The 26,075-nt window shown below is 33.8% G+C and overlaps 2 protein-coding genes across 2 annotated transcripts in view; one reads left to right on the forward strand and one right to left on the reverse strand.

Moving 5' to 3' along the window:
• Positions 1–4,926, reverse strand: part of LOC149845149 (putative ribosomal large subunit pseudouridine synthase SVR1, chloroplastic) — a 49,161-nt gene extending 44,235 nt beyond the window's left edge. Inside the window, exons 1-8 of the mRNA XM_089995551.1 lie at positions 4,880–4,926; positions 4,126–4,663; positions 3,923–4,002; positions 3,122–3,222; positions 2,938–3,010; positions 2,643–2,736; positions 2,449–2,497; positions 1,807–1,957 (exon numbers count right to left, since the gene is read on the reverse strand). Coding sequence (XP_089851677.1) covers positions 1,807–1,957; positions 2,449–2,497; positions 2,643–2,736; positions 2,938–3,010; positions 3,122–3,222; positions 3,923–4,002; positions 4,126–4,660 — 1,083 coding nt within the window. The 5' untranslated portion in view covers positions 4,661–4,663; positions 4,880–4,926. The remainder of the gene's footprint in view (positions 1–1,806; positions 1,958–2,448; positions 2,498–2,642; positions 2,737–2,937; positions 3,011–3,121; positions 3,223–3,922; positions 4,003–4,125; positions 4,664–4,879) is intronic.
• A 20,128-nt stretch (positions 4,927–25,054) lies between these two features.
• CDC25 (Rhodanese/Cell cycle control phosphatase superfamily protein) overlaps positions 25,055–26,075 on the forward strand; it is a 47,860-nt gene continuing 46,839 nt past the window's right edge. Inside the window, exons 1-2 of the mRNA XM_089995553.1 lie at positions 25,055–25,210; positions 25,346–25,484. Coding sequence (XP_089851679.1) covers positions 25,128–25,210; positions 25,346–25,484 — 222 coding nt within the window. The 5' untranslated portion in view covers positions 25,055–25,127. The remainder of the gene's footprint in view (positions 25,211–25,345; positions 25,485–26,075) is intronic.

Genomic DNA, 26,075 nt, shown 5'->3' on the forward strand with positions numbered 1-26,075 from the left:
CGGTCGAAGAACAAGTGTAGGACCCAAAAAATAAAATACAAATTGTGTGTTAAGCTGTCACTGAGAACTGCCTTGAACCTCAGGAATTTTGGGCATTTTTTAGTATCTGCAGATTTTAAGAAAGTGAAAATTAAATTGTGTGCATTAATTAGGGACATGCATGTAAAAACAATTATGATAATTGAACTTAAAAAGTTATTCATGCATATTGCATTGGGTCATGCATCCTTAAATGTTTAATATAACATGAAATTGATGGTTGTGTTCTTTGAACTGCTTAAATTGTAAGTTTGTTCTGAATATGTGTTGATTGTAGAGCCCTCTTAACTTGTGTTTGATTTGATTTATGTTAAATTCTTTATCGTTGGATTTCGAGAGGTTCTCGTATGAGAACTTCGGTTTTTACCCAGCTTTTAAAAATCTTTTTCATGTACTAAGGCATCGTGATGGACAGACCAGTTGGTTGGAGAGCACGATGGTTATGATCTGGTGGCCCAGGTTCTGACGTATAGGAGATATTTTGTTTTTGTTTTGGAGAACTATATGAACCCTCAATGGGAATTATTGATTCAAATAAATTTAATTTTAGTTTATGATTTGATGTATGTTATGTCTGAATGCTTGTTGGGGTTGTGTATATTAAATCTGTAATGTGCCCCGGATCCCTGGGATGTTTTCCGCAATGTTTAAAAAAAAAATGCATTTTTTCGATGTTCAGTTTGGGGTCATTACACTTCACCTCCACCAGCATTCTTCAATCAGCAATCTCTTGTTCCCAAAATGGCTCTGATACCATATGGAAACCAGAAATTAAGTATACAAGGGCAGGAGAAAACGAGGGATGAGGGATTGTTGGTTCAAGAAGAACTTCATTAAGCCAAAATTGAGAAGAGGATATAATATACTCAGTCCCTTCTTGGTTACACTGGAGGAAAAAATGATTGACTTGAGCCTTGTAGCTAAAATGCAAAAATGGCCCTCAAGAATAAACATATGTACAATGATAAGAGGGTAGAACAAAATAGCTATGATAAAAGTATTACATTTCACAACATTTATAATATCCACCCTAGGGAGACTAGAATAAGGATCTGACCAGACACAAAATCAATCACCCCCAATGGGCAAACATAAGTTTAGCACTTTATCTCTCTTCACTCTATATGGAAAGAACTCTCTGCCAACATGATTCCACATAAGGAATACCAACCGCCTTGAGAGGTAGGTAGGTGCAGAACTTATAAACGCTTTGGATTTTTCCTCGTTTATCACAATGAATTTGCCAACCACCTAATAGATAACCTTAAGAAGAAGGTACACAGGTTCTTCTGGAAGGAGCCTCCTGCCAAGCAATGCTCTAAAGCTGCACAAGCTTAACATGATAGAGACAGACCTCCTCACTCAATAAAAGCATTTACATAGTGGAGATGGAATATCCATATATGTATCTGGTCGGATATCCAACCCAGACCATTCTCTTATTGGTTGGGTATCCAATCCCTTAACTTTTGTCCTATCTCCGAACCTGAACCCTACCGGTTTTCAAAGTTCTCTCTGACACCCAAACTTTTTACATTCAGGTTTTCATATTTTGAACCAAACCCTACAATTTGGATCCAAGTTGGGCAGCTAACCGACCTCATATCTGACCCATTCACAGTCCTACTCCTAACTATGCATGGGAAATCTCATAGAAAAAAAGTAGTGTCTATTTTTGGACATAGATGGCACTGAAACCACAACAAGAAGAAAATTATCATGATTCACTGCAATGTACAAGTGAAATGACAAAAACTGAAAAAATACCACAATACGAAGACGAGGTTTTATGTTGTGCGGTTGTGCATGTAGAAGCTCCACAGAATCAGGTACACAATGGATTCCATCAATGACTGTCCCCTCACTAATTGCCTGCAAGTGGCGTTTATTGACACTGCCTTCGATGGCTGCAATATATCTACAAGTAGAAACTGTATTAAGAAAAAAAACTATCAAAGAAGGCAAAGACTACACTTAAACTATCAACATCATTCAAACTTGTCTTTTCAAGCCATATTCCATTGAGAGGTGCAGCACCGCATGACTTTCAATGTATACATATATTTGCATGCAGATAATTAGAAAAAAAGAGGCTAAAAATGAAGAATGAACAGAAAGGGTAGAAAAAAGGCTGCTGCATATCTAAAACAGTTCCAGTTTCTATCATAAAATTGAATAATACATGTATCATATCTATCACAATTTTACGGAAAGGAAACCCAAAGCCAAATATAGTTAACAATTTCTGAAAGCATGTATTCTTCAGCAGTATTTCAGGTGGAAGCTCACCTTGTTCAAGTGAAAAATCATAACTATCACAAGCAAGGAAAAATCAAGTCCATGGCAACTCCCACAATGACAACTTTATACATCAAAATAAAGCAAGCCAACAAAGTGCTGGGTCCTTACTCCTTTGCTAATTGTGATGAAGGGTGAGTAAGTCTTTGAGCAAGATCACCTAAAAAATAAAATATACAGCATCAGAAATGGACTAGAGTTGAAATGTTTATTAAACACTTTTAAGTGCATATTTTTATTATCTCATTAGTCATTATTGAAAAATATGTTTGTAATCCTTTTCTGAAAAGAAAAAGCGCATATACCATCATTTGTCACGATTATCAATCCTGTTGTAGCCACATCAAGACGACCAACAGTGAATAAACGTGGCTTTGGTATTCCAGGATTTGCTTTAGCCTGAAACACGATATATTGATTTGCACTACATAAGCAAACTATCTGTTGCAATAACAAAAGCAGTGGGGACTGATGTTTGGAAAGGAATTCGCAACTAGGTAGGCCAAAGGACAAAACTTTGCAACTATATCAACGTTTAGAAAAATGGACTTCTTGAGAAGACTATGTATTACAAATTTACAACCAAAATGCCGCTCATACCCAACTCTTCCAATACTCATCAAAAAGCGAAAGAACGGATTTTGACTCTTTATCCCCACTTGAACAAATATACCTGTTTCACCATGATAACATTAACATGAGCAAGCAGAAAATATGGATTGCTTAGAAAGACACACACAAAAGCAGAATAAGCACTCATGTTACAAAAGAAAGAGACACTAACCCCTTGGGTTTGTTCAATGCAAAATAAAGCTTTGGTGGCAGCTTCTTTGGAAGGCGATTTCCGTTAACATAGATTGCATCTCTAAAAGGATCAACTCGAGTCTACACATGAAAGTTGACTGTTAATGTTACATGAAAGTTGACTGTTAATGTTACATGAAATAGTATGAACTCAGATAGACTCATTAATCACAAGAAAAGTGAATTTACACCTAGGTATTTCAATTTCTCATGGTTCAAGCACAAATAATAATAATAATAATAATAATCCAATACTTAACAAGATGTATCATGAAGCTGATAATTTGTATGCCTTGGAGTTTAACACCTTCATAAAAATGGTGCATGCATACATCAGTAACTTAGTGTAGCATGGCAAATGGAATTTTTAGAATGTGCTGTATGTTCTGTGTGAAGAAAGTAGTAGCTTAGCTACCCCGTGTGTGTGTTCAGTATGCAGTTCTCGAATATCATTGATAACTGAAAGAATAATAGTGAACAAAGATATTAAAAACATGGCTAACTCGAGAAACTTTTTGGCTATAACTAAATACAAACATGTCACATGAAAACTTCTTGTGCAACTACTGGTCAAAAAATTTGCTGTTTGACAGCCAAGATAAATCACCCAAAAAAGAAATCAACTCTGTAAACCTTTGTATGAAAGGTGATAACACTACCAATTGACTAATATTACACAATCACTTTTTATGAAATCCCAGTTCATGTAATTCTGGAATCAAGACTACTTATTTCGATTCAACATATCTTTCAAATGCTCGAAGAGAACGTTTAGCCGTACCTGGGGAGAGTTGCAAACTGATCCATTTACAGTCACTCGGCCATCGAAGATCAGCTCTTCACTAGCACGCCTTGATGCAACTAATCAAACCCAACAAATTAAAACCTCGAAACAGCGACGCCTCGAAGAAAAAACATAAAAGGAAAATTTTCTAACAAAACAAAAAAGGAAAAAAGAATTATCCTTGGCCGGCAAGAAAGTACCTCCAGCGGCAGCAAGCACCTTGCTGAGGCGCTGCGACTCTCTGAAATTCTCGTTGTAAAACCTCCGAGCAGACTTGGAATGCTTCGGCTCCGACGCGGGCGAAGCTCCCTTCGACAGCTTCTCCTTCTGGGGTGTCTTCTTCTTTGTCGCGGTCTTGGCGACCGCCATGGCGTTGAGAATGTGGGCGGGCGGGGTCGTCTGGATCTTGAGATTTCCATTCTCGTCCCTGACGATCCAGGGGATGAGTAACGGGTTGTTTTGGGGAGGGGCAGCCGTTCGAGGGGGTTTGGAGGCTCCATGTCCGAAAGTGATGTTGAATTGAGTCGACGACGACGACGACAAAGAAGAAGAAGAAGAAGAAGTGGAGGAGGATAAAGAGGCCCTGATAGTAAGATGGGAGGTGGGTTTAGTGACAGCGACGCAGAGAGAGTGAGATTTGAGAAGCAAGGAAGAGAAGAGCCTGGAGGATTCGGCTGACGCAATTGACAACGAAGACGATAAGCACGACGGTGAAGGGAGCGCTGCTGCTGCCATTTCCTGAAAAAGTAAAAAAACTCCTCCGAGATTATGCAATAAGATGACTAATGTCGCTTGGAAAAAATATGGCTCTGTTTGGGAGCCGGTATTTGATACTGAAATGCTGAATCCTGGGTATCCCAAATCCAGGAACTGGGAGTTGAGAGTTGAGAGGCCAACACGCAACACTGCCCCCAAGAACTGGTGCCTGGCAACCAAATAAATTGGTGAACTAACCGAAGAAGCGTAGCTTGAGGCGTTCAATGCTTCGTTCTTGTTGCAAGTCTAGCTGAAAACAAGTTAAACGAGTTGAGCTCGAGGCCTGACTTATAATGGCCTGGCCAGCGGCTGACCAAAAAATGACCGGCTTTATCTTTCTCTTTTTTTCAGTTTTTGTTGATCAAAATATGAAAAATCAGGTTTTTAATCAACCAAACTGCCCTAAATGAATGGTTTATTTGCAAACAAGGTTTTGCTCCCTGTCATCCAAAGACGTAGGACCAGGGAGGGTGCGAGGGACAAGGTCTCCACTCCTTCATCTCCGGTTGATCCCGTCTCCATTTATGTCCACATCCCTGTCTCAAAATAACTTTATTCATATTTTAAGAATAATAAGAAGAAAATGAGAAGGTTTTAGGGTTAGGAATATTATATAAGGATATATTAATAATTTTATTAACAGGAATGGGGGTGGAAGCAAGAGTAAGTCCATCCCCGCCTTCATCCACGTATGGGCTTTGATTTTCACTTCACCCCTAATCTATTTATCGTTTCATGTCCTCCATCCCCAATCCAAACAGAGTAGGTTCTGATGGATCCCTGGTTTTCTTGGGGCCAATGCCATCCCTACAAAGAGGAGTCTCTTGCACGCTAGGGTGCCAACCAAATATCGTCTCTCAACCAAGTGTTGGAACTTGTATTCTCAATGAAAAAATATAAATTTTAGATGCTTGAATATTTATAAAGATTTCTTTGATTTTAAAGTCTTAAAAAATCTTGCTTACGCATCAAAATGAGATGATTCAATAGCCGGTCTCTATGAATACATAGCATGTCCATTACATACATGGAGTTAGATTTAAGATAAAGTAATTTTAAAAAAAACATAAAAACACTATTAAAAAAAATCATAAATACTAGTGTGTGTAGAAAAATAAGTAGCCCCTAATAGGGGTGTCAATGGGTCGGGTTTACCCAGACCCGACCCCAACCAGACCTTATAGGGTCCGGGTATGGTGATAAATAGGAAGCCCCGATTAAGACCCAAGTTTGGACCCGAAGGTCCGGTTAATACATGGACCCAAGTATAGTTTGTGAAATTTTATACCATACATGAACCTTACCTGTTTTGACTAAGACCCACAATTTTTCATAGTAGATCATAAAATTCACCATTAAAATTAATTAAGCCATCAAACAAATAATAAATTCATTATAGTGGATCAAGTCTAAATAAATCATAAATGTTTTCCAAACACACGGTCCTCAGCATTGAAAACATTTGGCATGAGACACTGCCTGCAGCATCTCAGCATTAATTTGGCTTTTCAATCAGTACCTACATGTTTAATAATGCGGGTCAACCTCATCGAGTCTTAGTAAGAAACATATACATAGAAACATACATCCATTTTACATATATGCAATAAGTAAACAATTATCTCATTAAAACATGTTATCAAACACAAGTAATATGCAACAATTAAACTCATATGCATATATGACATTTATGCATGAACATTTAATTCATGCATGTACTTACTGGTGGGCGAAACATCTTTTTCATGCATTAGTGGCTTTAATTTCTTTTATTTAGATTTTCTTAAATAATGCATGTAACGCTTAAACTATATGCACAATACATAATTGTTTCTCCATTCAATCATCTGTGGATACTAACACAGATCAATCTCAGATCAAGAGCAATGACTCAAGGGTTTAACCAATTTATGATTTATTAACCTGACCTTGCACCCATCACCAATATTGGGTGAGAGACAACCTTAGTTGAGAGAGTGCTCCCAATACCTCTAACCTGATATATCAAATTTTGTTTAACTGAAGTACACACATACCACCCTGCATCTGCATTGATAGCCTAGTCCTCTATCATGTGATGGTCGAGATGCAACCTTCTGTGTTTTAGATAATTTTTTTACGGAGCTCAAAGTATTGTTTAGCCTCTCATTGTAAGTCTCAAGAGAAATAATGTATATGACACATTTTATTAAATTAATTCTCTTACCATACATGTATAAACACAATTAACCATTTTCAAGGTCCATAGCATCTACAAAGCGCAAGCACATATGATTTCAATTAACCAGTTACAAGGCTATTAGCCTCTATTGAACATAAGTGTGCATAATTTCACACATTATCATATTACATTTTAAGATATCACCATATAATGCATAAGCATATCACATTATCATTAATGCTTGATACAACAACCACTCATTATGAGTCATGCAAATACAATATTACCTCGTGCATGCAATTCATTTTAACAATATGCAAAAATTTACAGCATATGAGTCAACACATAATTTCAAGTAAAGGCACAAGCGTATAGCCTCATTTGGACCACACACTGTACTCTAATATGGTGAGAGATCATCTGGTCCAACTTTTGGACGCATACATATCTAACTAGTCCATTTTTTATACCATGAAATACATGCAAACAAGAGTTTTAATTTGAAACTGCATGAACAAAATGTATTAGTCAGTATAAATTATGTCGTACCCAAAATACAATGAATAAAAATTTATAATCTTTTATAGTAGATGCACAATTGTGTTAGCTATCTACAGCAAAAAAACTTAGGTTTGATCTTAATACGAATTAAGAAAAAATAAATTATTTACTGAAACTATTTTTTTATTCACAGAATAAACATGTATGGTTTGGATTTACCGAAGAACCATCAATCAATTACTCTACAGACTAAAATAAATTATGTTAATTTTATTGTAGTTAACTGGGTGTGTTTGACACAATCTTCAAAATAAATCAAGTCTACAATGCATCCTAGCTAAAAATTAAAATTGATGCACTATAGTCTTTTTTTTTTCTTGGACATACTATATTCTATAAATTTTAGGTTTTGGAACTAACTTTCATGATTTTTAATTTACAAACCGTAATTAATTTGTGTCAAAGATTTTTATCTTGTATTCTTAAACGTATGAACTATACATAAAAATGTTGACTACAAACATGAAACAAATTGAGAGAATAAAATCAACAAAAATGTGTAGCCATTACAGAATTTCTGTCAAACAGAAATTCTATTTTAACTTGTAGAGGTCGTATCTCCCAATCAAGACCCCAAACGAACCAAATATTTTTTTTAGACTACTTCTACATGTCTAGAACATCCCTCTAAATTTATTTATTTTTTTGGTTCACCGTTTTAGAGAACCATGATTTTTTTTTTAGACTGGTTAGAATAGAAATCACGAGACAAAATGTATTTTTAACAAGCAAGTAATTAAATACATATTTTACATGAAGAAAATATCCTAAACACGCAATACGTGATTCTAATTCAATATGAATATATCATACATCAACATGCATGTACACATCCAAGCATGCTGAATTCATAGGGATCAAATTCATAATACGAATAACATGCAAGATCCGATGTATTTTTACAGGAAAACCCAATTTTCTCAAAATAAAATATTCATACACCAGAATTGATTTTTACAATAAAGAATTTGGATTTTATAGTATTCATGCATATATAATAACAGATACAACATGAATTCAAATCTTTATATGTTGTTCATATATAAATGTCATGCTAAACCATAATTTTAAAATAGACTAAACTAATTTTTTTCTCAAAAAGACATCCAAGAACCCAAAGTCGATTTTGTGTAATTAAGGTTTTTGAACATCAATAATACATGCATACTAACGTCAATTATAGCATGTATTAGATTTAAATCTATGCAATTCACGATAAACCATACACAAAATATAAATTCAACTCTCCAAAATGTTTTTAAGGAAAAATAGTTTAGTTCCTCCAAAGTTGATTATAACCATAAATCATTTTGGAACTTTGATCCAACATAATTAATGTCATATCAGTCTTACATAATATTCATAACTGATATGCATGCATAAGTAGACAGATGTGGATCCTCTACATACGCATATGTACACTAGCACTATGGACGCATACAACATCAATGTTTCCTACCTTAGAAATCATTAGATGATACTGAGACTTCAAAAACACCTTAAATCAAGACACTTCTCAATATTGAAACTCTTTTCCTAACAGTAGTTGTACCTCCAAAGGATCAATAACCTCCTTCAATAATGTCTTCTTTCAAATGTGTGGGAAGAAGAAGAATATACAAGGAGAGAATTGGTTGGGAGAGAGAGGGAAAAGAGAGGAAATAGAGAGATAGGGGGGCGTGTGAGGGGTCCTCTTTTATAGCTTTTAAGAGATTTTAAATCCTATAAGGTAAGCATCCTAGCCCTTTCCTATTTTTTTAATTTTTATATTTGCTTATCTCCTAAAGCCTAAAACAAAATTGACTTATTAAACCATTTAAGAGGCTTTTGAAATATATAAGCCCATAGCCTTGTTTTGAATTTAAGAAACTAATTTGGTTTTTTTTACTTTTAAATCAAAGTAGAAACCTTAGCCAAATAAGAGGGCACACAAGAGGGGCATCCCACCCTATGGCTCCACTCTTCCCTATTTAATTCTAATACCAATTTAATTTCTCAAATCTATTAATTAGTTAGTCTATTTCTTAAATTAAGAAACTAATTGATATTTGGCTTGGATAAAGTAGAGGCTCCTAGGAAATTAGGAAATAATAAAGTAAAAAATATTTTGCCAAGTAGGATGGTGCAACATAGAGTGTCCTCCACTGAGGATCCTACTTGCTTAATTAAATCAATTTAAATTCTTAATTCCATTCCAATTAGATTTCTCAATTAAATCCTAATTGATTTCTATATCTAATCCAAATTAATTTAAGTAGATTTATATCCAATCCAATCCAAATTAACTTCTAAATCAAATCCAAATTTAAATCCCATATCCAAATTCACATTTAATTAAATCCAAATTAAATTAAGTTATAAATGCAAATTCACATAAGATTTAAATTAACGTGAGATTCAAATTCCAATTGACACTCAAATTCTAATTTGACCCAAATCGAGACATAAAATTCATCTTTTAATTATTTAATATTTACGAAAAAACTACATGTATTACATCCTTTACTTCTTAAAAAAAATCGGTTCTGATTATCTACCAAATAATTTCAAGTATTTTGCTTTCATCTCTCTCTCTCTCGCTCCCAAGTGCATTCCATGATTTCATGGTGTTGCCATCGCACTTTCACTAAGAGAATAGTCTTCTTTTGTAATACTTGTTTTCATCAACAAAAAATCTCTATTGATCACTCCTTGACTGCAAGATCATTATGCACCATCAGATCCTTGTACTGAATCACATGTGTCAGGTCATACATGTACTTTCTCAGCATAGAAACATAAAACACATTATGAAGACTCAAATACTGGGGAGAAAGTGTCACCCTATATATTGCTCTTCCGATCTTCTTAAGAATCTCAAAAGGTCTTATATATCTTATGCTAAGTTTGCCCTTCTTGCCAAATTGAAAAACACTTTTTATGAGTAAAACTTTGACAAAAACATGATCACTTATATTAAAGGCAAACTCCCACTATCTCTTATCAGTGTAACTCTTTTGATGTCTTTGAGGAATGAAAAGTCTCTTGTTAATCAATTGTACCTGATCAGTGTAGTGTTGAAGTATAATTGGTGATTCTACAGTCTTGTCATCGACTTTGTTTCAACAAACTAAGAATCTACATGGTCATCCATACAAAGCATCATAAGAAGCCATACCAATGCTTGCATGGTAACTGTTATTACATGCAAAATTCGCTAATTTCAAATGTTTACTTCAATAACTTGCCCAATCTAGAGCACATGCATACAACATATCTTCCAATGTATGAATCATCATTTTCGATTGTTCGTCTGTCTAAGGGTGAATGATTGTACTAAACTTGAGCTTCATTCCCAAAGCCATCTGTAGTTGCCCCCCAAAAATTTGAAGTAAACCGTAGGTCTATGTTGAAAATGATAGACAACAGAACACCATGCAGTCTAACAATCTTGTCCATGTACAAGTTTGTAAGACTCTCCAACTTTTGGTTCACCATAAACGACAAGAAATATGTTGACTTCGTAAGGCGGTCAACAATAACCCAAATAGCATTGTGTTGATGCTTTGTCCTGGACAGACCTACCACAAAATCCATGATAATGCCTTCCCACTTTCACTGAGGTATCTCTAAAATCTGCATTGTAACTTGAGGTCTCTGGTGTTCTATCTTAACCTGTTGGCATGCCAAGCATTTTGAAACATATCATGCAATTTCATGTTTCATTCCATTCCACCATAAATTTCATTGTAGGTCTTTGAATGTCTTGGCACTGCCAGGATGAATGACATACTTGGATCTATGTGCCTCATCGAATAAGTCCTTCAACTGCATGTCCTCTGGTATCCATAGCCTCTGCCCAAACCATATACTATCATCTTTCTCAAAGTGTAAAGTCGACTCATCTTGCTGACAAGTTGATATCATCTTGGAGAATTTGGGGTCATCATTTTACTTTGCTATGATTTACTCCATGATATCGGTTTTAACAGACATACTAGCCATTTTGATCTGGACATGATAAAATCCAAAAGGTCTCCATTCAATAAAGTCTTTCAAAAGTTTTCATTTATTGCTAATGACACATGATAGATATTTTTACCTTTCTGCTCAAGGCATCCATGATAACATTTGCCTTTTTTAGGTGGTAAGATATTGAAAAGTCGTAATCTTCAAGAAATTTTAACCAACTTTGTTGTCTCATATTCAACTCTTTTTAGGAGAAAATATATTTGAGACTTCTGTGGTTGGAGAATACCTCAAACTACTCTATGTACACATAATGTCATCATAATTTAAGAGCAAATACCATTGTTGCTAACTCAAGATCATGAGTGGGGTAATTCTACTCATGTACCTTCAACTAAAGTGATGCACAAATCACCTTCTCATGTTCCATCATAACACAACCCAAACCTTTTCCTGAAAATCACTGTACACCACAAATCCTCCATGTCCTAATGCAAGAGTAAGTATCAGAGTTGTGGTAAACTTTCTCTTTAGTTCTAGGAAGCGTTTTTTGCATTACCTAGTCCACACAAACTTGACTCTCTTGTGAAGTAACTTAGTCATCGGTGTTGCAATCTTTGAAAAATCTTGGATGAATCTTCTATAGTATCCGACGAGTCCTAAGAAGTTGCAAATGTTTGAAACTTTCTTTGGTTGTTTCTATTTCATAATTGCCTCCACCTATTTGAATATCTGAAATCTACTTATTAGAAGCCAAATCAACAATTAAAATATAAACATCATCTTTATTTCTCAAAAAAAGTATTACTAAAACATTTACTTTAGCATGATCCACGAATACTCCATCATTTAAGATCATGTGTCTCATGACTTGCCCTAGCCAAAACTCACACTTAAAAAACTTGGCATATAATTTATGCTCTCTAAGAATCTCTAAAATTTCTTGTAGTTGGTTTTTGTGATCTGCCTCACATTTTTAATAAATCAAAATGTCATCAATAAAAACAATTACAAAAAGATCCAAGAATGACCAAAATATCTTGTTCATCAAGTCCACAAAAGTTGTTGGTGCATTGATTAACACAAAATGCATCACCAAAAACTCGTAGTGACCATAACGAGTTTGAAAAGTTGTCTTTTGCATATTAGACTCCTGGATCCTCAAGTGATGGTAATCAGATTTAAAATCTATCTTAGAGAAAACTTTAGCATCTCAAAGCTATTGAACAGATCATCAATGTGTGAGAGAGGATACTTACTCTTGATTATTACTTGGTTCAACATTCAATAGTCAATGCACAAGCACATTGATTCATCATTTTCCTTAATAAATAAAATAGGTTCACCCCACGGCAATACATTGTGTCGAATAAACCCTTTGTCCATCAACCCTTAAAGTTGCTTCTTTAATTATTCTAGTTCTTCTAGTGCCATTTGATATGGAGCTTTAGAAATCAGAGTCATCCTAGGCACCAATTCTATGCAAAGTCAATCTATCGCACAGAAGGTAATCTGAATAGCTCATCAAGAAACAACTTTTTAAATTCTCTCACAAGGGCCAAGTCCTTCATAGGGGTTGTATTGGGTTCCACTAAAGAAATACTAGCCAAAAAGACCTATCACCCATTTTTAAGATAATGTTGAGCCTTTAGTGTTGAAACCATCTTCCCCTTATTTACTAACTTACTGACCCTATACTCGAGAATAGTCTGGTCAGGATTAATAAAGTGCATCCATCTTTCATGGTAATACACACAAGTGTAGTGCTCATACAACCAATCCATACCCATAATCACATCATATACAATCATATCTATAATAATTAGATTAACAAAAAGATTTTGTTCTGCAATCATGACCTCTACCTGAGGCAAATAACTATGAATGATAGTCCTATCACTCGAATATGTAATAGTCTCTAGTATATACCCTAAAGTAACTAGGGATAAGTCTAATACACCAGCAAACTAAGTAGACATAAACAAATGGGTTGCTCTCATGTCAAACAATACTCTAGCATCATAACTCGCGATAGAAATAGTAACTTTCAGGACATATGCGTCCAGTTGCAACTCATTCGCTATCATAGCATGGACATGTCCATTTTTTAATCAACTACAATTTTTATCTTATTGGCAATATTTTCAAGCTATCCCGACATGAAGTGAGAATTTGATGTCCATTTTAATATATTTTGGCATTATTGTTATCCCTCTTTAGGATTTGATAACAGGACTTTTCAAGATCATTCCCCTCTGTTTTTAATCTAAGCACTTGGGCTCTCGTATTCGCACACTTTCGTGTGTACTCCACTGTCCCACCATAGACAGTTTATTTTTTTTTTTGTTTTCGGTTTGAGGTCGAGCCAATATTTATTTTTTCAACAAAAGGTCATTTCAAAAGCTATTCAGTCTCAACAATGAGGCGCACAAGATCGATCCCTTTTCAAAGCTTTAGGAAACCCCATTTTTTTCCTTTTACAAACCCCTCTTAGATTTATTGTGCAAAATCCGAAGGTTCCATCATGGTTTCTTCTTTTGAGGATTTTGTTTTCTTGTTCAGGTTAAGGGTTAAGCCTGAACCTCGTTATTCCATAAGGTATTTTTCCCGTTCAGGTTATGGGTCAAGCCTGAACCCCGTTCTTCTACGAGGTATTTTTTTTGTTCAGGTTAAGGGTCAAGCCTGAACCTCATTCTTCCATGAGGTATTTTTTTCGTTTAGGTTACAGGTCAAACTTTAACCTCGTTCTTCCATGAGGCATTTTTCCTATTCAGGTTATGGGTCTTATATTTCTTTATTTCAAAATATTTTCCTTAGAAAGCGATTTTGATTTATTTTAAAATCGATTTATAATTAATCTCAATTCTCAGACAAACAAGACCCATCTGAGTTGTGTCGCTTCTAGATCCCTTCTTTCATCCAAATTTCTTAAATTTCAGAGTCCCAGTCAAATTAGGACTCTGCTTTTTCACCTTTTGAACCTTTTCAAAATTCTATTTTGATTTTAAACCAGAAAAAGCCTTATCCCTTTTTCACTTTCTTTATTTTGGCCAAAATCTCAGAGTTTCAGTTAGACTAGGACTCTATCACAGAGTTTCAGTCGGATTAGGACTCTATCTTTCATTTATATTTTTACCTTTTTCCAAGAAAATCTTTTAAAAGAAATCAAAATTTTAGAGTTTTAGTCAGACCAAAACTCTGTTCCAGAGTTTCAGTTGGATTAGTACTCTATCCCTAACTTCATTTTTGAGAAAATCTTTTAAAAACTTATTCATTTATCCTTCAAAAAATTAAATTTTAAAATTTTAGGACTTTATTATAGAGTTTTGAAATTTTAGGACTCTGCCCCAGAGTTTCAGTCGAGTCAGAACTCTACTCTGATTTTATTTTTTTATTCTTATTTTACTTGTTTTTCAAAAAAAAAATCCAATTATAAGAGTTTTAAAACTTTAGGACTCTAGTCAAAGTTTCAGTTGGTTAGGACTCTAACCCTAATTTCATCTTTTATTTATTTTCACTAATCTCTGAAAAAGATCTTTCAAAACCTCTTTATGTGTCTTTCAAAAAACTAAATTTTAGAGTTTCAAAATTTTAAGACTCTAGTAAGAGTTTCAGTTGGTTTAGGACTCTAATTTTCTTGAATTTGTTGTTTGCTCTTATTCTCATCTGTGTTAAAAACTATTTTTTAACCTGTTCAAAAACTCAAATGCGAGGCCCACACACCTGGCGCCACATTCGAGAGATTTTTAATTCATCTAGGACTCTAGTTGATTTAAAACTCCGGTTTTTATATTTTGTTTCAAACCTATTTGAAAACCTTATTTTTAACCCCTTTATTTTCAAACTTTAAAAACCGTTTTCTGAAAAACAAGTAAGAGCCCACAGTAGGTGGTGCCACACTTGAAAGTGTCTAGGTTAGTTCAAGTTTAGTTAGTATCCTAATCGAATTAGAAGTTCAAAAAGATCAAAATTGATTTTAAAACCTAACCTTTATTTTCACTTTTTAAAACCTTGTTTTTTAAAACCTTGTTTTTTAAAACTTGTAATTAGGACTTTTAAAAATCAAATGTCAGCCCACATGGGGGGGCGCCATATTTGAGATTTATTAAAACTAATTAGGAGTCTCAATTAGGGTTAGTAATTAGTGTCTTGTTAGGTTAGAACACTCCACCAAAAAATCCCCCCACCCCCCATGTTCTATCTTAATTAATTAACAAGTGTTTCAAAAAATTACAACTCTTAATTAAGAGTTCCAAAAACTATAAAAAGGGATCTAAGGGGGTCCAACCCCTCATTGTTTTCTCTTCTCCTTCTTGCTCCTTCTCTATTCTCCAGCAGCTCCTCTCTCTCCCAAGAGCATTCTCCATTATTGCAGCCCCAAGGTAAGGTTTCTTCTATACTTTTTATTTATTTTTATTGTTTTATTTAATATTTTAGCCATTATCGCCCCCTTGGTGTTGAATTCAAGTGTATTATTCATCCAAGAATCATGGAACGAATTCAAGAACACAATATAGGGTTGTGTTAAAGTGATTTCCATGTTTTTGATATGTTGAAATAGCTTGAATTATCACTTTTATGTTTATGCCAAATAAAAGACAAGATTTGATCCCTTTATGGATTGAATCCCACATTCAAAGGCCAAATCAAGTTTTCAACCATTTTTTCTATGATTTTTTTTTATTATTTCATCATATTCATATTTATTTCACTCATTCAAGTATCAAATCAAAATTCGTTATGTTATTTCTAAGTTTTTTTTTTATTTTACATGCTTAGGTTAGGGTTATTCATGCATTTTACCGTTAATATACATATCTTGATTCTGGCAGCACGATAACGACGTTATTTTATATGTTTTCTTTCTATCAATAAAATCTGCTTTTTTTAGAGTTGAATCATGCGTTGTCAGTGATTTTTCATAAAAAAATTTAGATTATTTTGAGCTTTGTAACCCTACTAAAAAAATCAGAAACCAAACTTTGATTCCTGCACCATGGAAATGTTATATGGAATCAAGGACAGATTGTCAAAGTGATATCTCCCTTATCGGAGATCCGATCGACAATCTGTAAAAAGAAGTGTATTTGTCAGTATGTCTAGTGTAATCTATGAAATTTTCAGATTTTTTCATGATCGTCTGCTATTTTTAATTTATCAGAAATCAGAATATATTTTTCAGAGACCATTATGTATGGTTTAAGCCTTGGGTAACTTACGCAAATTGTATCTCTCTAACCAAAGATTGTTTTTTCAATTTGTAAAATGCCACAGATTCAATAGTTTGTCTAGTTTTCTTAGTGTGGTTTTGATAAATTTTGAACTATGACTGCTATTTTAATTTAAACCAAAATCAAAACTGTATTTTTTATAACTATTACGTGTTCGCCGAAATCAAGCGTATATTGTCGGAACGATATCTCTCTAATCAAAGATGTTTTTTCTGATATGTAAAAAGGAATATTTTTGTTCATCTGTCTAGTTTTTCCATATGAAATTTTACAGTTTTTCATTATTATTTGATACTTGATTCAGGTTTGACACTGTGACAGATACGTGTCCGTATGTAAAATCGCATATTTTCTTTTCTTTATTTAATTTTCATATCAAAATACTGTCAAACATTCTATTTTTTAGTTTCACTTCAATTTTAGGGTTATTATAAGTGTCCATATCAAATTTTGCATATTTTAGAATTCATTTGATGCATTATTTGGTTAAATCATGAAAAGAGGATGCCCGCAGAGTCCCGATTCGATTAAAACACAGGCAAAACTTGATATTTTTCCAATATTTCAAAATTTCTATGAAAGGTTTCATATTTTTAGAGTTTGATGTTCATAATCATATTAGGGTGCCCTCCACCCGATTTTGCATTATTTATAATTCGTTTGATCCCCGGATTAAACAAATTACCAAAATATTTTATGAAAAACCCTTAATTTTAACCCTGTTTTACAATAAAGGTCAATTTTCAAGGGTATTTTGGACAATTTTCTCAAAATTCTAAATTCCAAATTTGTTTATTTTTATTATTTATTCAATTCTACTTCATCCTTTATTGTGTTTATTTCAAGAAAACATAAAAAAGGCTTATATCCGAATAAATCCCTCAATTCCAGATATTGTTGGATAAATCCCAAAAAACTGACATATTTCCACTAACAAGTTTGTCAATTTTGCAGGAACACTCAAGATTGTATTTTGCTTTATTTTCTTTTTCTTTATTTTAATTTATTATTGATGTAAATTGTAAACATTGGAATAAGAATTTAAATTCCTTCTTAGAATAGGGATGCATTGCATATAGTGTATTTTTCAATAATGTTAATATGTGATGGATGATGATTCATGCATATTCAAATCCACCATGGTCTACATGAATGCCACATGCACTCACTTCTAAGGAGTTGATAAACTCTATTGAGTTCGTATTTGTAGTCATAGTCAAAATACAAATAATATCCAGATTTATCATCTTCTTTTAAGCCACAAACAACCTATACTCTTAGGTTATCTTAAAAAATATTCATATTTTCAAAACTTTTCTAAGTATTTTTCTCTTTTAGAACCAAATGAGATATATTTAATGCATATTCGTGGCCATAGTCAGGAATATGTGCTGAGTTTATTTCATCTAAATTCTATAAGGCACAAAAATTATTTTGTCAAAGATTTTCATCAAAATTCTTCAAAAGATATTTTCTCAAATTGCATTCATGCATCATTTAGGTTTAGAGTGTATCATGAAAAAAAATTTATAGGGACACACGCCCATTCTTTTGATCAATTCAAAAATCCTATCTCAGAAAAATCGATTTTCTCAAAGTCACCTGAGTTTTTCTCGAAATCAATTTTCTCAAAACTCTTGTTTTTTCAATAAATTTTCGATCTTTCTAAGTTCAATTCATGATTCTCCAAAGTTGCAATACTTCTCAATTTCAGAATTCAAGTTCAAAGAAATCAACTTTCTCAGAGTCATTTGAGTTTTCTTCAGAATCGATTTTCTCAAAACATCAGGGTTTCTTCAGAAATCGATTTTATTTTCTTCAAAAGTATTCTCCCAATGTGATTCATGATTTTCAAAGTGTTCATTTTCCAAGAATTCTCCAACAATTGAGGCATACATCATGTTTTCAATCTGTATCTTTCAAAAGTTCATAGCACATGCTTGATTCTTTGTGCATTTAAAAAATAGAGCATCGATTTAGACAAGTTGAGTAAAGAAAAACACATGATTGGTCATTGGTTCGATTACCCCTGGTTAAGGCGTCATGAACAGTTGAACCTCGTACCGACAGACAAGTCCCATTTTTCAAAATTTTCTCGCATTTTAAAACGGAGATGAGTTATTTTTAAAAACTTTTTCAAATGTCAGTTTGACTTGCAAAAGTAAAATTTTGTAATGATAACATCATTTCTATGTCTTTCTTTCTCTTCATCATCCTCCTTCTCATTCTTTTGTCTTTCATTCTTTTTCTTGTCCTCCTTTTCTTTCATTTGCATTTCTTTTTTTTCCTCAACCTAAATCTGCTTTCTTTGTCTTTCCTTTTTCTTCTTCTTCAATTGTCTTTGCTTCTCTTCCTCCTCCTTATTTTTCAACTATCTTTGCTTCTCTTCCTCCTCCTTGTTCTTCAATTGTCTTTGTTTCTCTTCCTCCTTACCCTTATTCTTCATTTGCTTTTCCCTCTCTTCTTCCTCCTCTTTCTTTTGCCTTCGCTTCTCTTCTTTCTCTTTATTCTTCCTTTGTTTTTTTTCCTCTCCTCCTTCTCCTTCTTCTTTTGCCTTTGCTTCTCTTCCTCCTTCTCCTTATTCTTCCTTTGTTTTTCCCTCTCCTCCTCCTCCTCCTTTTGCCTTCACTTCTCTTTCTCCTTCTCCTTATTCTTTCTTTGCTTTTCCCTATAATTTTCCTTCTTCTTTTGCCTTAGTTTTCTTTGCTTTTTTTCATTATCCTCCTTTTTCCTTTGCTTTTGCTTCTCTTTGTCATCCTTCATCTTCTTTTTCATCTTTACTTTTTCCTCATCATTCTTCGTTGGATTATCATCTTTAATATCTGATGAATTAGGCTCTGCTCTATACTTTACCAATAATTGCTCCCTTTATCTATCATTCTCAAGTGCCATTATTTTATAGTACGTTTCTAATTGCTTATACAAAACATACTTTTCGACGATTTTGTCCAGAGTCATCCCCTCTAACGCCGAAGTATTTCTTCTCTTACGAATGTAAGACATTGGTAACCTGCACAACACAAAAACATTGTTGTAAGATTTAGCAAACCTAAGTACAAATCATGGTAACTTCATAAATCTTAAAAACACATGGTTACACGAAACTCACCCAGACGACAAAGAGTGCTTTGGTGTAAGCAGACGGTGACAAAGATTTTTTGTGGAACGTTTAGGGGGAAATATTATGAGGAGCTCCTTTTATAGCAGAGAAGTTTAATGCTTATGGGACCCGCCAAAAAATTTACAATAAAATAACATATACCTTTAAGCGGTTTATGGTTTCGGATGTTTACACAATGACGTCTTTGTCGACCACAACAAGTTATCTTTGTTACAAAAATATTGTTATAGTATAATGCAAATCGATGATCAAATATCATAAAAATCAATATGAAATTCCTGTTGATAGCTTATAAATCGATTTGCATAAATCAACATACAAATTGAGGGTTTAGGGTTTACAACTGAAGTTTAGGGTTTTAGGGTTTGGGTTTAGGGTTAGGGTTAGGGTTAGGGTTTAGGTTTAGGTTTAGGGTTTAGGTTTAGAGTTTAGGGTTAAAGGGTTTAGGGTTAGGGTTTAGGTTTAGGTTTAGGTTTTAGGGTTAGGGTTGGGGTTTAGTAATATATTAAGGGTTTAGAGTTTAGCGTTAGAGTTTAGTAAGATATTAAGGGTTTAGGGTTTAGGGTTTAGTAAGATATTAAGGGTTTAGGGTATAGGGTTAGGTATAATAATATATTATATGATATTTGTAACATATTAAGTGCTTTCTAGTGTAAATTTGTTAGATATTTATAGTATGTAATTGAAACCTGTGCATGAGAAATTTATATTATAGCGACATGAGATGGCCATTTTGTGTGTTCAAATCTTTGCTCATTTAACGATTTCTATAGAAATCGCTTCAAAGCATCATACGTGTAATTAAATAGTTATTGCGTGAATCACTAACGTCAACAAGTATAAATCATTATTGCACCAAACATATAAATTGTTTTCTTTAAACATACAAAATGTTGCTTCAAACGTACATATTGATATAGAAATCACACCCTTCATAAGTACATATCGTTGTAACATTTGGGCTTCACCAGTAAACATCATTGTACGATTTAGCAAACTTGAGTACGAATCTTTGTAACTTTATAAATCATAAATCGCTACTACATTAAATGTATAAATCATTGGTACTTTAAATGTATAAATCATAAATTGCCTCAATGATTTGCCTTTGTTACGAAAATATGTGTCATTCATTTATAAAAGAAATGTCGTTTCATATCCTGCTCATTGTCAAAAATCGATATGCCTTGTGAGACCTGGATTCCAGTTGATGATTTATGCAATTTAAGCAATGACGTCTATGTCGGCCACAACGATTTGCCTTTGTATAAAAAATATTGGAATAGTATAACGCAAATCGCGATTGTAGTAACATACTATCAACTTGCAAGATATTGTTTTGTTTATTAATATCAATTTGTAAGCTGTTATGCTGAATTTTTTTATCGATTTATAACATATTATGCGACATGTATATCAATTTGTAATGTCTTATGTGTTTGGTAGTGTCAATTTGTAAGATATTTATATTATGATATTGAAACATGTGCGTGTGGCATTTACATTGTTGCGCGATTGCGGTGGCGATTTGCGTTTTTAAATCATTGTTCATTTAGCGATTAAAATTTAAATTATTTCACACCATCGTAGTTGTCATTAAATCACTGTCACATGAATTGCTATCGTCAACACACATATACGATAAGTCATTTCTTTAATTGGCACTGTAAATACAACTCGATGCATATTATAGTGCGATGTAACTGACGATCATGATAGATAACATGAAGAATGATGTGCATGTAGATTTAATTTTGCATGGTCGGCATGAAGAAATCCTTTTGCCTCACAAGTGCGTGTAGTTTTCATTCCCTCCCTCCTTCTTCCTTTGCTTTTCCTTCTCTTCGTCATCCTTCTTTTTCTTCTTCTTCATCATCTTTTTTCGTTTGCTTTTCATCTTCAATATTTGATAGATCATATGCCGCATAATAAATATTTAATAATTTTTACTTGTCCTTTTCATTCTCAATGTTCATTATATTTTGGTACTTTACATAACCCTCATATATATATATCAGATTGGCAGATGATTTCTCCAAGAGTCATCCCCACCAACGACGAAGACTTTTTTGTCTTATGAATTATAGTCATTGCTAACCTGCACAACACATAAATTTAACCGCATCATTATATGTTACAACTGCCTCCCCAAGTATATATTAATACAAATTATCACATTCATTACACAATCACCAGCATTACAAGTCATCACAATATTTGGCTTTATAAGTAAACATCGTAGTAAAATTTAGCAAAATTAAGTACAAATCGAGGTAACTTCATAATTATACATCGCTACTGCATCAAACATATAAATCGTTGTTGCTTCAAACGTACAAATTGTTGTACAAATCACACCCTTCATAAGTACATATCATTGTAAGTCGTAAACCATAAATGTATAAACAATGAATCATAAATCGTAAATCGCTATTGCTTTAAACGTATAAATCGTTGCTGCAACAAACAAATTGCTATTGCATTAAATGTATAAATCATTGTTAAATTCAAACTTACAAATCGTTGTAAAAATTTAGCCTTTATAAGTACATGTCGTTGTAAAAATTTAGCCTTTATAAGTACATATCGTTGTAATGTTTGGCCTTCATAAGAATAAATCATGCTAACTGTTTTTTGACGCCCAAAAGGTTGATTGGTACAAACCGACTTGTTTCAGTATGAAAACAGGTGTTATTTAGCATGAATAGTACAAGCAGTTGTAAGATTTAGCATTCAGATTTATAAATTGAATTGTTTACATAACAAATTCTTACACAAAACTCATCAAAATGACACAGGTTTTGCTAATATGACAGTGGAGGAGAAACACCTAGAAGGTAGATGCAGTCGATGGTGGCAACAGTGCTCTGACGACAGTAAACAACAAAAATGAGTGCTTTGGCGGCAACAAACGATGGCAAAGGGGTGTTTCCACGACAACAGTCGACGACAAAGGGTGCTCCCACGACAGCATACAACGTCAAAGGTTGCGTCGTCAAAGGGAGCTCCTGTTAAAGCATATGGTGCATCGTTAAAGGGTGATTCAGAACGTTTAGGGCGACATATTGCTAGGAGCTCCTATTAAAGCAGAGGAGTTTACTTCTTAGGACAAAAACGATGATGATTTTAACCCTTTTTGGCGGGAGGACATTTTTGTCCTTTACTCAAAACATCATTTTATGGCGCTAATGGCGGGAAAAGGTACTTAAGTCTTTGCAAACGCACCAGACTCCGATGCTAAATGATGCTGACACACACGGGGAAATGAGCCCCACGTGCTTACATACGTGACACTCATTTATTCCCAAGAACACGCACCTGCGTGTTCCGAGGGGGGAACATATAACCTGCTTCGGTGTTTATTGTAATTAGCTGTCTAATTGTTTATGGAGTTCTTATTTTGATTATTCACCTTCATCTTCCATCGACCGAATACCTTAACCAAGAGAACAATTCAAATGTATGGCATAAAGGGGAAACAAATTAAAATTGTAATACAATTTGTCAATGAAGTTACCATTTATGTATGTTGTATCTTTCTAAATTCTTTCTTTTCCTTGGATAAAGATGTGTATACTAATCATTCAATTTTTTATATATTTTATGTTACTTTGCAATTTCAAATTTCTCATTTAGACAAAGTTAGTACTATAATTATAGATTGTTCTGAAAATTTCGATGGTTTTTATTTTTGTATGCATTTGCATTCATTGCAGTTTATAGTGCTAATAAAATAATTGGGCAAGATCATTCTTCAGTCTTATTTCTGTGTATATATAATAATTTGGTGATGGTTGTAGTTGTTACTGACTTAAGAATTCTAGTATATAAATTTTTGGGGTATTATTATATGTTGCTTTTTGCTATTTCTGAAAAAATTTGCCAGACTGCAATGTCTGGCTATGAAAAATATGATGAGATTATGCATAACCACTTGTAAACTTATAGTTTATTTCTACGTAGGTTACTTCAACTTTTTTATTCTTTGGTTGTGCCTTTGACTATGCAAACATGGTTGAACATACATGTTTTGTTTTGGTATTTATAATTTATTAAGTCAATGTATTACTATTCTTTTAGTAATAGTGGCATATGCAAGGTGCCTTTTTTGGGATAGCTTTTGGTAACGGCAGTTAATCCAACTAACATATTAAATTTACCCACATATTAAGGTGATGGAATTCAATATAGAGCGCTTTGAATTCAAAAACTTTTCAAATGTGTGTATGTGTGTGTGCATTTGTGCGTGAGCTTAGCTTATCAAGTAGAATTTAAAACTTAAGCAATGTGCATATGTGAGATGTACAAGAAAAAAGCGTAAAAGGTAAATGAAGCATGGAATAACGTTTTTTACAAATAGTTTGTTCTTGCATATAGTCTATTATTGGTTAAATAGCATTACAATCCCTTGGGGATCTTATATAATTAGTTTTGCAACTGTTAGTGTCATATTCCCATATGCACTAATCAAGCACACTATAGTTGCTATGGTTGCAATGATTTCTTTTAATTGAAGTTGCATAATTTTTGCCACAAGATATAAATGCATTTGTTTTCTTTTTGGTAATTAAATTACTTTATCAATTACATTAACTGTTGGGTATCTACCAAGGTTGTACATGTTCAAGCAAGAGTATTGTGTTATAAAAAAGTCTAATATAAAGAAAAATCTAAAACGATTATTCTACACTTGTCCTAAATAACTAATTATATGATATTAAGATAATTAGTTGTTTTTATCATTATTGACTTTGAAAATAGTTACTTAATGTCAACATTTAGTTTTATTTTAAAAATTATATGATCGTGTTTTTTTTCAATGGTATGATAATTACATGTGAGAAAAATATTATTGCCAATATGCTTTGTTTTTTTAATTAAAAAGATAATTGGATGTTCTAAAAACAGAGCTGTAGATAGAACATGTAAAATATGAAGAAAATCGACCACAATAGCACAATTAAAAAGCTCAGATGCAGGAAGCTCTAAGATGAAATGATGACATTTATACGTTACCTTAGAATTTAAGCCTTCAAGCCAAAGATTTTAATGTTAATGTCAATGATGTTATACCTAAATAAGTTATTTTGGACTTATATGTACTGAACCATGATATTTTTCTTGTACTAAACTTCCCAAGTTAACGAGAAACAGTAATATGTTAGTTTGTTTTCATTTAATTGTACATGTTATATTATTAACCTTTTATTGAATATACTTATGAAGTCTTTCTTTCATTTTTGTGTTGCAGAAGACTTCTATTTTACTTTTAAGGGTCAATAAGTTAATTAGCTTATGAAGCGGAGTCTTGATATACCAGCCTTGCCCTTGCCTGATATGATTCACCGCTCTCCATAAAACGAGTTGCCGGAGGAATAAGAGAGATATATATAGAGAGAGAGGTGGGGATTGATTCGATTGAAGATGGCGAGAAACCTCTCTTACATCCCCCCCGCCCAATTCTATGCCATCCACCACCTCCCCAAGGTCGCAATTATCGACGTCAGGTGCTGTCTCCCCCTCTTCACGCGATTTGGTTCGATTTCTAGAGGGAGAAGGCCATTATTCTTTTTCCCTTTTTCTTTGATGGGTTTTATACTTTTCTCTTCTTAATTTGTTGTTTTTTGGGGGATGTTTGGCAGGGATGAGGAGCGCAAGTACGATGGACACATAGCCGGTTCTCTGCACTTCGCAAGCGACACCTTCTCCGAAAACCTTCCAAACCTTCTTGCCCAGGTCAAGGCAAAGGACACCGTTGTCTTCCATTGTGCGCTTAGCAAGGTCCTCCCTCCCTCTATCTCTCTCCCCCCCCCCCCCCCCCCCCCCCCCATGAAATGAAATGCCTTATTCTTCTTATTATGTGCTGTGGTTCGTTGGTTATTTTCATGGGTGTGGGTGTTTTTATATTTTTTCCTTGTATGGTGTAGAGCGCTAGATAAGGCAATTGCAAAACCATTATGCATGTGCTCACTCAGAAAAAAGTCTTAGCTCAATAGGAACCACCTTGGTTTTATAAATATCAAATGGAAGATTAGGATTTATCTGATTTTAATTGAGTTCATATAGTAATTATCAAATCAATAACATGATTCACGGGACCAAGCAGGTCGTTTGGTCATTTATCACCTATAGAGCATGAATTGTGCCTTGGTGCTCTGTCTAATGCAAATGCATATAGCGTAAATTATGGTTTGGTATATGTTTAAATTCTAGTTTAGCCAAATGGGATGGGAAACATACAACAACAACAACTACGCCTTCATCCCAAAACAATTGGGGTCGGTGATATGAACCAAAAAAGAAAATCATTCTTGGTCTTCCACATGAATCCTTCTCCTCCAATCATTTCTATCCAATGCCATGTCCTCGGTG

Source organism: Nuphar pumila, chromosome 2, assembly GCF_984573655.1.
Source record: "Nuphar pumila chromosome 2, dmNupPumi1.hap1.1, whole genome shotgun sequence".
Lineage (NCBI taxonomy): Eukaryota > Viridiplantae > Streptophyta > Magnoliopsida > Nymphaeales > Nymphaeaceae > Nuphar > Nuphar pumila.